Below are 16,646 nucleotides of genomic sequence, written 5' to 3'. Positions count from 1 at the left end.
GTCCATCACGGGGCAAACAGAGAGGGACAGACAACCACACACTCACTTTCACACCACGCACACAGGGAGAACATGCAAACTCCTGGCCAGGATTTGAACCCACAACATTTTCACTGTGAGGCACAAGCCAGTCATCTGAATGCACTTTTACAGACAAAAACATATACCACCAATGATTACCACAGTGTTGTACTTCATGGACACTTGAAACAGTATGAATACATTGCATGGCAACAAAGACATTTTCTTAAGCAAAAGAAAATCAACAGAGATACATTTTTTAAACAAAGTTATTTTATTATGGAATAGTTTGTGCATTTCCACCAGCATTCAGCATAAATATGCTTCTATGTCTATTTACAGGTCCCAAATATCTTCTAATACCCACTCTCACTCTCGTGACAACAGTTCATCCTCCTTTATTGCTAGCATTTATTTCTATGATGTTTTAATACATGTATTTTCCAAGTAAAACTTGATTTTAAAAATGGCGTTTCACAATTCAGCAGAGAAAATCTACACAAGTATAAGTCACTTCCTACTGCGCAGCAAATTGTTGGTGTTAATATTCATTTTCTTTTAACATTTCTATAAAACAAAATAAATGGGTGACAGTGATTCCAATAAAAGAAAACACTACATTATAAATCTGTCTCAGTTATTGCCATATGTGATAAAGTCCAAAACATTCAATGTCTTTAAACTTCCTAAAAAAAAAAAAAAAGAAAGACTAAAGTGAACCTTGATCATTCCTGTGGAGAGGACATGATTGATTTCACCCATGTTTGACTTGGGTTTTAATGTCACTGCTGTTCATACAAACTAGAAGAACACAATATTAATATCTCCAGAAAGTGACTTGTGAGTTTTAGACGCCTAAAGTCTCAGGAAGAGACGCGCAGCTTGAAACAGTCTCTCACCCACCAAAGAAACGAGTGCGGCAGCTTTTGACACAGGAAACGACACCACACCTTTTCACACGTGTGTGCGGCTCCACTTCCAACCCTTCAATACTGTCACAGATAGTCCTAACAGTGTGAGCCTCCTATGAGGACAATCCAGACAACACATTGTTTAAACAGGCTTCACATTATGATTATAGAAGATCCCTCATCTAGTCTGGTTAAACATGAAGGCCCCTTTATTAAAAAAATTTTAAACTCTTTTTTTTAACTTGTTAATATCAGATTTTGCAGCGAAGCTGTTGAAGTGCGCTGCAGAGGTAAATCTAGCACGTGAAGTGTCGAGCATTGACACGCTTGCAGATGTCTGCAGTGGAGCCTTGTGACCGCTTTAGCTTGAGTTGAATATGTACTCGTATTCCCTGAGGATGAACTCCACGATTTGATTCTGATAGACCATGTGCATGGCGAGGTTGGAGGACTCCATCTCCGGACGGAGCAACGTCGGGCCAAACACGATCGCCACGTTTTGGGCCGTCATACGATTGTTGTCGCCACACTTGATGACCCTATGAGAAAAAAAAAAAGAAAACAGCATGATAATCATTAACATTGTGTGATGGAGTTGCACAAATGACAAAAGGTATATATATATATACATGATCCAAACCTGTGTAAATGCCCGAAAAGGAGTTTCATGGTATCATGGTTTGAGTGAGGAAGATTTTTAACCAGCTCGTCGATTTGAGACAATTTTACGTTGTAATCAGGAATTTCTACAAAAAAGGGACACAAGATGATGATCATTTAATGGAATCAGCAGCTAAATATTCACCAAAGCTGGTCGGTTCAATCCTGGAAATGTGAGATTAAAATGATGGGATACAAAGATTCACCCACTGATGGCTGCAATGAATTTATGAAAGTGGCTGAACGGGAAAAGCGGCTCGGGAAGCTCTCTGAAAAATAACTTTAAGGCTCCGGTGATGACGTGCACGTCCTCCCACTGACCGTCCTCCAGGTCCAGCTCCTCTGTGGGAACACAGCACAGACACATACTATGTAAACACAGCAGGGGGCGCCGTTCTCTTGCCTTCAGAAACCATCATGGACCGATTCAACGGTGCAGATGGAAAACTTGTTGACAAGGGTTTTGGACTGATTGAATTTTACCGTGATCAGCCTTGAAGCGAAGTTTCTGAATGACCGCGAGGTTCCCGCTGACTCTGTAGAGGCCGTCGATGTCCAAACCTGTCAGTCAACACATGAGGATGAGTGTACTGGGAATGCTTCAATACGACTCGCCAGCGACAGGAACGAAGTAGATTACCTCTTTTCTCCACAGCTCGAATACATTTCTCCACAAATGTAGGTACTGTGCTTCTCTCAAACGCACACAGCGTATCCAGGTGGCAGCCGAACACATTGTCTGCAAGTAATAAACACAAAGCCATGAGTGAAATGTCTCTTTACATTAAGTGAGTGCACTGCAATTTACATATTTAATGAAACATTGTTATATAACATCACACTTGTTTCACAGCGTTTCATTTTTTTCCACATTCTGTTAAGTTATTGTAATATGGTATTGTTCTGGTGAAGCGTGATGCTGCCCCCACCACGCTTCTCTGTTGGGATGGTGTTGGCCTGGTGATGGGTCTGGTTTTCTCCAAACATAATGCTAAGCATTCACGCCAAAGAGTTCCATCTTCATTACATCAGAGAATTTAGTTTCTTGTCTTTCAAAAGCATTTTGTCAAACACCAGGCGTGATGCCATGTGCTTTGTACTCAGGAGTGGCTTCCCTCCGGTTCTCCTCTCCACAGAGGAACACTGGACTTGTCTTAGTTTTTCAGTTAAAAATATTTGGGAAGCTGTTTTTTTAATATACTGCACATATACAATAACATCATGTGTAATGTTCACAGATGTTTCTCCATTTCTATCACCTTTCTGTTTATTTTCCTGATGCCTTCAGGATGGAAATCAACCATCAGATTCATGCTTCTGTTCTACAATAGATGGCACAGTTGAGTCACTCTCGCAAAAAGTCTGTCCTGTGATTGGCTTTCACAGTTTTGGGGGGGTTTTTTTCTGGTTGATAGTTGCTATGATAATGATTGGGCCTGGTCGATGCATGATCTATGGTGTGGAGTTGTATTCAAAGAATAAACACAGAGCATAAATGAATGTCTTAAACCCTATTTTTTGTGTGTTAACTATGAAAATGGCGGAACTGCAGCTTCACACATCCACCAAAGTATAGCGGGATTAACTCCCAACATCATTGTAAGAGCACTGCATAAAAAAATGTCCCTCATTTTAAATATTGCAGGTGGTACCTGCGCATGTCATAATCTAACCTTCCAACAATTTTACTTTTGTCCGTATTCAAAGCACGCAAAGTGGAGCAGAACGCATCCTTGTTGGAAATCACCTCTGATGTAGCCTTTTTCTTTGACGGACTGCAGGGTCGGGCGCTTCAGCAGGAACTTCATCAGCTTGGTTCGAACTTTCTTGGGATCCGTGTCTCCTGTGGTGGCCGAGCTGGAGCTCGTGACGCTGGGCCTGGCGGCTGACGAGATGGATGGCAGACATTTAAAAAGGATGCTTACTGTACCTCTCAACGGGCCCCATGTTGTCTAAGTGGGGCAGACTCGTTGTTTAAATCGCGCCACAGTTGAATCAGACTGGGAAGGAAAATGTCACCTCTTCGCCTGGCGTCCATTCCGACGCCGAGCTTGTCATCTCGCTCGAGACTGCCTACTTTTTCATACAGATCTGTGTCCTCATCCTCAGAATGATGCTGCTCCTGGTATTCCTGGTGGATGTGGCGGGAAAAAAATTAATGCATACAACAACATCAACACATTAACCAACACATTTCAATCATGAAGTTCAAAAGAAAATTTTTTATGAGAACAAAAATCTTTTGAAAGTTAATTCTCCCTGTTCTACTTCATTAATAATGTATACGACTGACACATTTAAAACAAGGGTTGGAAACAAATGTTCCTAAAGGGCTACATGTAAAATTTTAATAGAATTGTATCTAATTTTATACAGCTAATAACAACAAAAATTCATCATTTTGATTGTAATTTCAGGTAGTAGGACACTATTCTACACGGAGCTATAGTGTATATATAATCCCACTACAACTACACATACAAACAAACACTAAAGGAAGAAGCAGATACAGATATTCTGATGAATTTATCGTGATACAAGGACTCACAAGTTGCCGTATGGTGTCCACTAACACTTTGTACCAGTCGCTGATGATGCTTTCAGTGTCGTACTGGATCAGAAACTCGACGCCGTTCTTTCCTTTTAGCTGAAGGAGAGCAAGCCCCGCGTTGGACAAGATGATTAGCCCGCAAAAGTCAACTTTATATTTTAGTCATTCATCAACACAACGAGCAGATGTGACATTGTCCAAGTTGGAACGCACTGCCTGAAGTTTCTGTCATCTACAAACACACCTCTAAAACATTCTTTTTGCTTGATTTTTCCTTTAAGGCCCAGCCTATTGTCGCTCCTCGCAGATCCACTGCCACTTCTGGAGCGATCTGATTGGTCTTGGTCTGCACGGTGACAAAAAAAAACCCCAAATAAATACAGCTGTTTACGAAACTGCCGGTGCTGCATTCCTGGAGACGTTGAACAAAAGCTGTGACTGTCCCTGGCAGCTTGTGACCTCAGGGCTTGTCTGTGCTGTCATTGCTCATAAAGGTGACACACTGGCCGGCTTTGCGCTGCGGTTTAGTGTTTCGCTGGCTTTTTTCACATGTGCAATATGATTCCTAAGAGAGCTCAGACTGGATACAAACAAGAGTTGTGCGTTTAAATCATAACACAAAAAATAGTTCTATCCGGTCTGCAAGCTCTCAGAAAGTCGCCACCACGTCAGAAATGTACAGAATGCTCAATGGGCAGGAATGCAGCATCACAGCTTCTTATCGACACGCAATGAGCTCTCCTCTCCTCTCGTGTGGGCGGTTACAAGCAAGCGTGACTTTTTCTCATGTGAGCGTGGCGTTTGGCCATACCAGTGCCCCCGTCGGAGCCGATTTGGGGTCTTTGTGGAAGGTCAGCACGCCTCCGTGGAGGACCGTCCACGTCTGTGTCCAGTTTTTCCTGAAGTGGATGGAATGACACGTGAGTCCAAGCACGTTCAGATTCAAACACTAAAGCACAGAGAGTGTCGCACACGTGGGAAAGAAATCTTCCAAAGCAACTGACCTCACTTTCTTTCCGTTCTCACACACTTTTGTTTTATTAAGAATTCCAGCTTTCTCCAAGTTCTGCACCTGAAATCAGAAAACATAACAACATGTTCAATATTTGTCTCATCTTTTGGTGAGATTTAGTTGAATTATCTGATACGAGGAACACAAACTTCGGTTTTTGGTAAAACAGACCTCAGGGACATATTTCTTTCATTAAATGTGCCTTCAGGTATCAAAGATAGGAATTTCTAACATCGCTTTGACTTGACGATTAGAATCCTCGGTCCATATATTCCGTCACAGTGATGACTTTAACAAGATAAGAAAAGCTCTGTTATCGCAAAATGAATTTCAGGCATCCAACCAAAAACTGGAAGCAAGAGAATCTGTTTAAAATACTTGTTCCTTGTGACTGATTGTCGATTTGACGATACTGGTGCAAAACAATCATGACAATATTCAAAATCGTATTTAGTATCATACCTATATTCAACATACAATATGTATAACCATATATTTGTGGGAAATTACTACAAGATGTATTAGAAAGACGTTTTTAGAGGATAGTAAAAACACAGAATATGACTGGAATTTAATGTACACATGTAATGTTACTAGAATGGGGCATTTTTCAGACATAAAAACATATCCCACTCCCTTAATCTGAATAAAAAACACAAAATAGAAATATATGGCAGAGCATGGAAAAAGTAAATGAACATAAAAGCTGCAGACACACATTTTGGAAGCAAGAGTGGCCCGAATGGAGGATGAACCCATTTCTGTAGAGAATTTCACAGAGGAGATGGGTGATACCAATACATGGATATGTATGCATTGTACATAACCCTCTTGAGCGACCTGGAGTCACAGATAGTCGCAGCTATCTATGGATCGAGCTCAAGTGAGCGCCGTAAACTAACAACCCACGTTATACCGCAGCCACCGCGAGGTCAGATAATAGGGGCGTCTCCAGGGTCTGAACCCCGTCGCCTTAAGAGAGGGACACAGAGCACCATTCAGATACGACGGCTGGACACCCGGCACGTAACAACTGCCACTGTTTTTCACAGCGACGGGCGAATCTGTCTCATCAGACTGGACTTCACCGCGACGACACTCACGTTGTGCTGCGTCTCCGGAGAGTTTCCCGTACTGGAGCTGTCGCTGCTGTAGTCTGACGTGTTCCTCCTGTGAGTTGGGACAAATCTCTAAAAGAGAGACAGAGAGATTCATATTTAAGTTTAAATACTCACTGGGAATAGAAAAAAAGCAGATCTGGAGCAACACATTGCAGTTTAGGGGCCACATGCAGTTAAATGTCATCGAGAGTGGGCTGAACTAGTAAAATAGTGCCATAATAACCTTTCAATTTAAATTTCAAAGTTTTTCTTTGTTGTGATGCAGAGTATGTGTGATTAAAATGTCAATATTTTTGCAAACCCAAACAATTATGATGGAAAATTACTCCAATGTCAACATAAAGCCAATTTTAATGGAAGTTTTTTTAGTCCAAAATACAGTGAAATGTCAAAGAAACGTTTATAGTTGTTGCATCAAGCATGTTTTTACAGACTCATGGCTCTAAGGCTCCTGCTATTTTTCTTGGCAGCATTACCGATACTTCAGGTTATTTAGAAGTATTGCACAAAGATGAAAGAAATCTGAGTATGGTAGGTTTTTATGTAAGAATGCTTCTTAGGCATAAAGCAGACCCTCATGGAAAGTTTGATTTTTTTCTCATTATAATCACTTTTAAAAAGAGCACGCATTTGTGGGAAGTCGTCTACAGTGTGTGCCTTTTCCCCAAAATTCTATAATAATGCCAAGGAGCCTATTCTGCCAGTAACTGTTATTTTCTGGATTCAATGAACTTATAAGTAATGAGATATATTAGTAATGTGACTATTTATTCTCTAAATAAACAGCAATTGTGCTATTCCATTCTCCAATCAGTATTTGTTCAAATGCTGGCATAATTAAAAAAGAAATAAACGGGCAAAGAAGCACTTCGACAACAAAATGAAACCAAAGAACAAAGGTTGAAAATGGTCGTACTTTTTGTCATAATTGCGATTAAACATAGCTATAAATACATGTATCAAAAAAGAATGTCATTATTTAAAGTGAGCATATAGATCGCAACAGCTTTGTAATTCATATTATGTTCTAAATAAGCATTTAAAGCAATTAAAGTCATTGAAAGGTAATATGTCATTATCCATAACAAAATAAAGCATTTCCACATTTGTACTTGCTTCCTTTGATTTAGTTTTTTCTTACGTGTAATTGTGCCAAATGTTTCTAATACAAAAAAGGGGGACAAATTGATTTACAGCTCGTATGTTTAGTTACTGTCAAAAAGAAATCCCAACCCTGCTGTGCTCTTGAGCAAAACTTCTACCCCAACCGAGCTGTTGAGCAAGAAAAGAACACAAGCTCCTATTTGGATTCAAGAACTCCCACGTCTCTGCCCGACTGCCTCCCTCCGTCCCTCCGTCCCTCCGTCCCTCCCTCGCTCTCTATCCATCCTTAGGCTGTCTCTTTGAGGTGCTCCGGATTTGCCTTGCTAAATAAGGGTTAAAAAGTAGGAAGTGTTGCTTGTCCAACAGAGACTTCTTCCTCAAGCGTTCATTTTGAGCCGGGCGGACACACCTTGGATCTGAGATGCAATGTTGTGTGTGTGTGTGTGTGTGTGTGTGTGTGTGTGTGTGTGTGTGTGTGTGTGTGTGTGTGTGTGTGTGTGTGTGTGTGTGTGTGTGTGTGTGTGTGTGTGTGTGTGTGTGTGTGTGTGTGTGTGTTCAATCAGGTCCGAGATGGATGTTAGTGCATAGTAAAAGTGTACCCCATCATCTTGCACAGAGCCGAGTTGGACAGCCCCCATGCTGTGCCTCCAGTTTTTGATGACTGACAGGTTTTCTGGCTCGAGACCGTTCTCCTCCCTGTGCAGTCCAGGACTAACAGGAGCCTGGAAGAGGCAACGTCAACCACGTATGAGACCGTTACAAACCCGTCCACTCCTAGACACAGTCACAATATTTGATCTGAAAGGAAATCAATGCATGTGAAAGCTAAAACAACCTCATGCAAATGACTGAGGCGAGAAAGGCTGTTTACCTCGGGCAGGCTCCACTGAGACTTGGAGCCGTCTCTCAGGTAGTAGTACGTCTGCCCTCGCTCGTCCACAGACTTGATCCACTGTTGCACAATGCAAAGCACTTTGTGAGCTATGTCTCAACGCTGCATGTTTTCCTTGGACTTCTTTATGCAACGGTTTGCTCAACTGCTGCAAGAGGAACGAGAACGGGCTCTCGGTGGAGCGCAGACGTTCGCCAACACAACATCCGTTTGTGGAACCAGTGAGCATCGCTGGCGTGGTAGCCGTTAGCTCATATCGATGCTAACTCGGTAGGTCAGGGAGCATCTCCATGGCAACGGGCGACGATCTCTTTTGATCCCCTCCACGAGGTGCCTCTCATCCGCTTTGTGTGGGACATTTATTCTCAGTTTTTTTGGATTTATTTGGAAACGTTTTGGGGGAAATTTCTCACAAAAATAAGTAAATAAATAAATAAATAAATGAATGAATTAATTAATTAATTAATGTTATATACTTTTTGCAAAAAGTTCTCACCTCATTTTCAGGGAGGATTTTTCATAATCCAAGGACCGATCAATTTGATTTTGGGGTGTCAACGGCTAACCATATCCCCAAAAAATCACAAAAAACTTGGAGCCTCTCCATAACCTGGTAGCTGAGCCTTTTCCATAGGGACATGTCACAATTCACACCGTGATGTTGCTGCCTGATCTACCTAGGTAGCGTCGATATGAGCTATGAGCTGCATTTTGATCTATTCTTAGTCAAAACAGCATTGAGAGTCAATAATACAAGGAGCTCTTTACTCGATGATGGCCTCTGCAGGTTGGGTCAAAATACTTTCTGTAATCAAACCTCAAGGTAGCTCGACTGGAAAACATCTCCTGACGTCAAGTGAAAAACGAATCAATGAGACCTTCAGACGTCTTGACCCGGGAGAGTCATGAATCTACCTGATCTGGAGAGTTTTCCCTGGTGAACACCCACATCCCGCTGGGCTCCACAGTGAGGGTCCATCCAACCGGCGTGCTGCGGTCCAGGTTAGCTCGGGGGATGATGGTCCGGCCCACATGGCTGAAGGTGTACTCTTTTGGCAGGGTGGGAGGTCCCGTGGCCAGGAGTTCCTCGTAGCCTTCTGGAGGGTTGGCCGTCGGATAATCCTCTGGGGGGTAGTCCTCTTCAGGTAAAGGAGGCTGAGGATGAAGGCACGGTCAGCATACTAGATTAACCCAGTGACCATTGTGAAAATACAGTGGAGCTCCTGAAGGCACCACTTCTTTTTAGCACTGAAACGCTTCTCCTCGCTCAGATTCTGAATATTTCATGCAGTAATTAACCTATTGTATCATTTCAAATTTAATCTGTATAATAATTCATGGCAGAGTTATGCCCTGGAGTTATCAGATCGACTTCAGGCAGCGCTTAAACAAGCTTTTTCATTCATTCATTCATTCATTCATTCATTCATTCATCTATTTCACTATCTGTGTGAGAACCCTTTGATCAGCCTTCCAGTGCATTACAACACTGCTTCGTCTCACTCTTTACCATTGGCTGACTCATTTCTAACTTTACGCTCTGACACCGATACACTTCTTCGCGACTTTAATGTGACTTTCACCGATCGCTCATGTTTCTTCGACCTCAAAGTATCATTCTTTCATGACCCATTATTGCTGTTTCTCGTCTCAGGGAAGTTTTCCGAGGGGAAGAAATGGGGACGCTTGGTCTTTGCTAGTGTGATAGATTAATGAGATGTGCATTGAAATACAGAACTGCTGTGCAACATTGCAGCATTTACCATGGGTAATCTGCACCTATAATATAGTTCAGAATTAGGGCGACGGGTTGTTTTCAAGCTCTGAACACTTGGAGGCTGTGCTGGAGAGATTCTGCACTGGGGGCTATGAGCTCCTCTAATGAAAATGAGTCCTGTCTGCTATGTAGGTGCAGGAGATTTAATTCCATTAAAAGCAGAGCGTATTTACAGCTTTCCCCTGAGTGGAGCTAAAACAGGAGAAGCAGGGAGGCTAAGTGGAGCAGCAGCCAGGCTGTCCTCACCGGCCCGTCCTCGTGGAACCTGTGCACGCTCATGGACTCCATCTGAGGGGTGTAAGGGCTCGGCTGCTCCGGGGGCTCCCAGGACGTCTCCCCAGACATCGGGTTGTAGAAGTAAGGCAGACCACTGGTCGCATCCACCAACTGCTCCCAGTCTGAGGTCCACGCCGACGGGGAGGCGGTGGACTGAGAGAAGGCGGGCGACTGAAGGGGCGAGAAGAGCTCGTCGGCGGGCTCGGGGTCCGTGGGCGAGTCGAGAAAAGGATTGTCCCAGGTCGTACGCCCCGTGGCCGGGTGGTAATAATACTCCTGTCCGCTCTCCTCGTCAACATGCACCTCCCATCCCTCTGGCTCGGGGTAGGAAGCTGGTGGGGGGGACGCGGAGATGCTTTGGCGAAGTTGAGCTACGTTGACATAGACAGCTGACTGGAGACTTTCATTCTGGCCCTGTGGAAAAAAAAACGACAATAAAAATGAATATGAATCTCAAGAGTAGTGACCAAAATGATAGATTGATAGGAACGGCTGAATTTTTTTCATCCTCTGGCTTTGGAACTTCGTCTGCTTCGCCTTTTTCCAATGTATACATTTTATATACAGTACATACATACATATATACATACATATAACGTATATATCTGAGTTAGATTTGGCCCTTTCTGTGTAGAGTTTGAATGTTCTTGAGGCTTTTCTTTTCCCACAGCTTATTTCAAAAACATGCATTTGAGACTAATTGGCCACTGTGGAGGTTAATGTGAGTGTGTGTTTGTGGATGGAACATGAATTTTATCATTTTACAACCGTATTAGATACAACTCCATGCACAATGTAGATGAATGCATAAATGACCAAAAACCGCAGGACTGGGTGAGAAGTGTATGTGACAGTAGTATGAGTGTGTGAAACAGAAAAGTGCTTTAAGTTTAAACGTAGTCTGAATCAAAAACTGAAAAGTGAGTCAAGTTGCTCCATTTTAACTTGAACCGCAACTTTCTATTTGTAAACTCTGCTAACCAGATGATCAGCTTCCTTTCTGCACACCTTTCAAAATGCAACTAAAATCAACACTTTACAGAGTGTGTTTAAGGTGCTTCTATAATCCATTTTGAAGTTTTGGGGGTTTTTTTCCATTGGAATTTACTGACATTCTCCTAACTGCGAAAAGTCAGTAAAACCTGTGGACACACGTTGCTGACATGGCAGATTATAGTGAAAGATCAGTTCTTTGGATATTACTGAACACACTGGTCAACTCTTCTTTTATTTCTATGATTATGGTATTACTATCCCTCATGTAGGTTATTAGCAGCAGCATGCATCTGCCTTTCTAAAAACTGAGACTGAACACGGCATTACTGTGGTGTTAAGTTGTGTCAGATGGTTTTCAGCCCACCACTCTTCCGCATCTCACTCAGGAAGTAGTCTAGTGCCCCCCCCCCCCCCCCCCACACACACACACACACACACACAAAAGTTCCTCCCACAGCGATGATCAATACCTAATCCTGGCGCACACACACACCCACACATAAATTCAAGCTCAAATGTCAAAACAACACACAGAGTTCATGTCTGGTTTGACAGAAGTCCTTTAACAATGTGTGGTTGGTTTATGAAGCTGCATCGAAGTGCTGTAATTAATAAACCACATGTTGAAATCATCTGAACACCGACGCGTAACCCCAAACTGACGCTTGAGGACATGAAACTGAGTTATATTTCACCGCTACCCATGATGCAATGACTTTAAACGTCTTCCAAGGGAACCTCGTTCCTGCATGGGAGGACGATGGCATGCAAATCTGCGCAACTAATTTGCTTACAGTTCGCCAGTACGAGGGAGACGCTGAGTGTGATGAAAGGCTGTGTGCGTCTTCACCTCGGCACCACTGACACAGAGACAGCAAAGGTAAATCAGCTGCGCATAGAAAAAGTTCCAGCTCTCACCTGTGCCTCATTGTGGGGGATTAAGTCTCTCTGAGAGTCTCGTGAGAGTGGCGTGCCATCGCAAACAAGAAGAGAGCTTCTTCTGTGTTTCATTCTAACAATGCCTCTGATGTCACAGCAAGTTTCGTGGTCTATATTTACCTCGGCCTGAGACCTGCGTGTTTCTGCCGTGAGTAAAAAAGCTTCTGTGTCTCCTTATAACACGTGATAAAAGCATCACGTGGGGAGCACAAGGTTAATCACGCAAACAAAATGGTCCTTGCAAGCAGAGTGCAGAGAGTAATGCACCAATCAAAAACTTTAAAAAGTTTATAGAACCATAAAAAAAAATGTTGTCACCTGTGGAATACAGCAGGGAGAACACAATAAGTATATTACGATTCTTACAGCACTGCATCACTCAAGTCCTGTTTTCTTTGTGAAATGGATGGACGGATGATGGAGGTGTGAAGTTACAAAAAAGGCCTTTGCATCAAATGTGTAGTTACATCTGCCTAATATGGATCTAAGTCACTTAAATGGTTGCATTGTCCAAGTCAATGAACAAATAGAATAGACTAGAATAGAATAGAGCTTCATCTTTTATTTTAGGGGATCATATATCAAGTATCATTATGAGGTTTTGGCAAATCAAATCAAATGTTTGCTGCTACTAGTAAAAGACACATGCTACTTGTAGGTATTTCATAATCCTATATTCTAACTCTATGTCACCTCTTTCTGTAGTTTCTCTGGGTGAACTCTGTTCTACTGCATTGCCTCTCCGTGTGCCTGTCTGAGTTTTCTTCTGGCTCTCTCACAATAAAACGGTCAGTAGGAATTTCCCTTACACAGGACTGTTAGTGTAAACATCTTTTAATCGCATGGTTGGTTGACTTGGCCATTGGTCGACTCGTCTTTCAGGAAAGACATGCAACCGTTGGTGTCAATGTGCCTTAAAGTCACTTTTTTTTTTTTTTCATTCACCAGTGACACAATTTAAAGCAACCTGAGGATCAAACCAGGAACTTTGGGATTAGAAGACACCAACACAGTCGGCTGACCCTCTGCCACCCTGATGCATCCTGACCTTTGCCTCGGCTCTCTCAGCTGACCGTGGCTACGACTTCCCGTGACCAAAGTTTGACTAAAGTGAGTGAAGACGATGGATAAATCGACTGTTGAGGGGTGAGAATCACTACAACCTCAGACAAATAAACTTGATTGAAATCTGTTTATAATGATATGTTGAGTGTTAAAATAAACAAACTAGGTCAAATGTTAAAAAAAAACCCAAACAAACAAATTAAATAGAGCGTTTCTGGAATATGCAGTGTGTTATCTATCTGCCCAGTTATTGATAAGCTGACTTTGCTTCATCATCGATCCCAATTTAAACACGAGGCGATCGATACGGCCAACCCGACGAGTGACCCCCAGAACAGATTGATTCCTCTCAGCACCGCGAGCGCTCAGAGACCGAGGGGGGAAATGAAAGAGCTGGATCATTGATCTCTCAAACAACAACACTGGAACCCCCCCACTGCGGAATAAACCACTAAAACACAACTACTGGCATTTTACATACACACACACGTACTTTCAGAAATATTTGTTTTGAGTATCTAATTTTACTTTGTTATTATTTACATGCTAGATTTTAAATTATATTGAATATCTTGTTTTTGTAATTTCTTTCCTTAAACACAAAAAGAATCCTTGCAGTATATCTAAATTTAATTAGAAACAAAGACTATCGTGTGAATTGCAGATACTATTTATCTTAGAAATGTAATTTATACAGATAAATTCCATGGACTTGAATATCATTATCGATAATCAAATGTCGAATGCTTTCGAAATGCAACCGAATACTTATAGTACTCAGAAAGAGTCACTTGTACTTGTGATTGGATACTTTTAAATACTTCCACGTGTAACTACTTGAGTTGTACTGCAGTTAAAATTTCTGAAATGGTAGTGGGATAAGAACTGGTTTGTCCTGTATTTTCTACTTTCCATTATTTCTTTGCACATTTTGGGCAGATGATTTGTACTGCGTACGCCTGTTTATTTGTCTTACAGCTGTAATAACCTCATTAAAAAAACCTGAATATTATCCTTTAAAGGGGAAATAAATAAGAAACGAAGTACACTGATTTATTTTCTTGACGGTTGTAATATTTTATTACTTTTGAGCATTCATGCACATTCTACTTTATTAGTTTCAATATGCTTTTTAAATCTAAATTTTTTTCAGACCGTTTACTTTTGCTACGTCCATCGATCATTGTTTAAATCTCTCGACGACTTAAAGGAACCACAGTGGCACCACAATAAGTCAAAGATGATGATCACAGCTTTCTGATGTGGTCATTTTGATATACACGCAAACCTTTTTATGGACTGAAGCTGTCTGAAACACAGAGTGACGAGCCGGAACCAGCAAACGAAACGCTAAAATGTAATATTAAACTCATGAAGTTGCTCGTTTGTTGGTCAGAAAGTACACGGATCGAAATACCCCGAAAGTTCAGTTTCACCACTGACATTAGAAACGGACGTTTATGGCACTTTGCTCGGTACAGGAAAGGAAAACAAGTGCAGAGGCAACGTGTTTACATGAAACAGGAAGTAATGCAACACACAACAACTGCACAGATGTTTGAGAAACTGAAACAGTGGGGTCGGAGCGATGGCCTACCTGAGGAGCCACCGGCAGGGTCAAGCCCCGCTTCGACTGCTGATTGGGCCAAACACTGGAGTACATCTCCATCATGTTTCCGTCCACTTAATCCATAAATCCACGCAATCGAAAGGACACCTGAACCGCTGGGCTCGACCGTGCAACCGCATTCAGCCAAAAAAAAAACTGCGACGGTCGCACTGTCAGCAGAGAACACACCCACGAGCACACATCCTCCTCCGGCAGCAGCTGAGACAGACGCAACCCAGCAGAAAGGAGAACTGTGAGCTACAATAAGGCAGGAAGGGGCCGCGCATATGTGTGTGTGTGCGTGAATTCCCTGCACACAGGATAGGAGGGTAGAGGGTAACTGTCTGTGTGTTTGAGCAGCCGGCAGCAAAAAAAAAAGAGGAAAACAAAATAGATAGAAGGGTTTAGGTCAGCTGGGTCAAGTCGAGGGCCAACGGGGTGAAACCTGCCCACAGTGGGTCGACTTCTGCCTGCGGCAGGACAGCGCACAGTGTAGGAATCACAAAGGAATCATGCAGTTTCAGTAAGAGTGACGTGACAACTAAAAATGGAATTACACAATCTGAGTAAAAACAGAAGAAGCGAGGCTCAATGGAAACATGGTGCAGAAACAGGCAAACTGACAAAAGAGTGTTAATGCAGAAGCAACCCGTTCTCAACAAGAAATAGATTACACTTCCATGCGTGCTGTATACATGGCGTCCAGTTGACCTGATTGAATAATTGCTTTCGGAGTTTTAGTGGAGCTGCAACCTGAGCTGGCTGCTCCTGAACACATCAAGTAAAAGTTTCATTATTTATTCCCAGTAAAGTAACGCAACAAGTAAACCAAACATACAAAATGCCCTCACTGGAGGAAATTTCACTGTATTTTGCACAAGAGGTCAGAGCTTTCCTTTGAGATTTCACTTAATTCTAGATTGTAGATTTCTCAAAAACATGAGATTTGTACAAAATCTGTACTAAAGGATGAATTTCTGCCATTTTACAGTCTAATCCACTCACGATCAAGTAAGACAGTATGTGTCCCCCGAACTAAAATGAATCCATTACTATGGCTACACTATGGTTAAGACTGAAGGCGATAAATAAACTCGTTGGTCGCCTCAACTTCCTGACTTGCAATCGAAACTGAGCTTTAAAGCAAAGACTTTTTTAGGTGACGCTCAAATATAGAAAACATATTTATCACAAAACAAAAATAAAAAAGTTTTCCTCCATATGACCAACGTACATCTCCTTGAAAATACGCTGTTCTCCTTTTCAAATAGGTCAAAAAGAGGAAGCAATTATTTCTCATATTGCTACTTTTGACATGCGAGTAGAATGAGGCATTGTTTTGATAGAAGTGCACAGTCCACGAGGCTGAGCGCTTAAAACAGGAAGTCTTTTTCTCTTTTGTCACAGTTCAATTGTCGACGCTTCCTTCAACAGGAGACTAAATTAACCAGGCAGAAGGCCGACCCATTTGTGGTTCTTTTCGTGGCGGTTTTACGCACGTCTGTGCTCGCGTTACTATTTTTCAGCATCCGGGCAATGTTGCTTTGTTTATTTGTCGCTTTTCCATAAGTTAAAACAATTTTCTTTTTCAGTCTTTTGAATGCATCTTAATCCCCTTGGAACGTTTCTCAGCTGCGCCTCCCTGCGACTTTCACCATGTGACATTAAATTGAATTAAATCGCATTTTCAGGTTCACATTTTTGGTGACAAA

At 42.1% G+C, this 16,646-nt stretch overlaps 1 protein-coding gene across 1 annotated transcript; it reads right to left on the bottom strand.

The window, feature by feature from the left end:
- Positions 1-374: 374 nt before the first annotated feature.
- On the bottom strand, positions 375-14,997 carry arhgap27 (Rho GTPase activating protein 27; the record flags this gene model as incomplete). The annotated part of the gene is made up of 17 exons (XM_080516993.1): positions 375-1,471; positions 1,573-1,678; positions 1,803-1,934; positions 2,076-2,153; positions 2,233-2,331; positions 3,340-3,477; positions 3,612-3,723; positions 4,141-4,239; positions 4,388-4,489; positions 4,955-5,042; positions 5,148-5,215; positions 6,259-6,345; positions 7,980-8,102; positions 8,252-8,332; positions 9,188-9,427; positions 10,296-10,739; positions 14,923-14,997. The coding sequence occupies 17 exons, from the start codon at positions 14,995-14,997 to the stop codon at positions 1,294-1,296; spliced, it is 2,250 nt and encodes a 749-aa protein (XP_080373119.1). The 3' UTR covers positions 375-1,293.
- Between the last annotated feature and the right edge of the window lie 1,649 nt (positions 14,998-16,646).

The sequence above is a fragment of the Blennius ocellaris genome (genome assembly GCF_963422515.1).
Source record: "Blennius ocellaris genome assembly, chromosome: 21".
NCBI lineage: Eukaryota > Metazoa > Chordata > Actinopteri > Blenniiformes > Blenniidae > Blennius > Blennius ocellaris.
The sequence above is the reverse complement of the archived record's forward strand: the minus strand, read 5'-3'. Positions and strand labels throughout refer to the sequence as shown.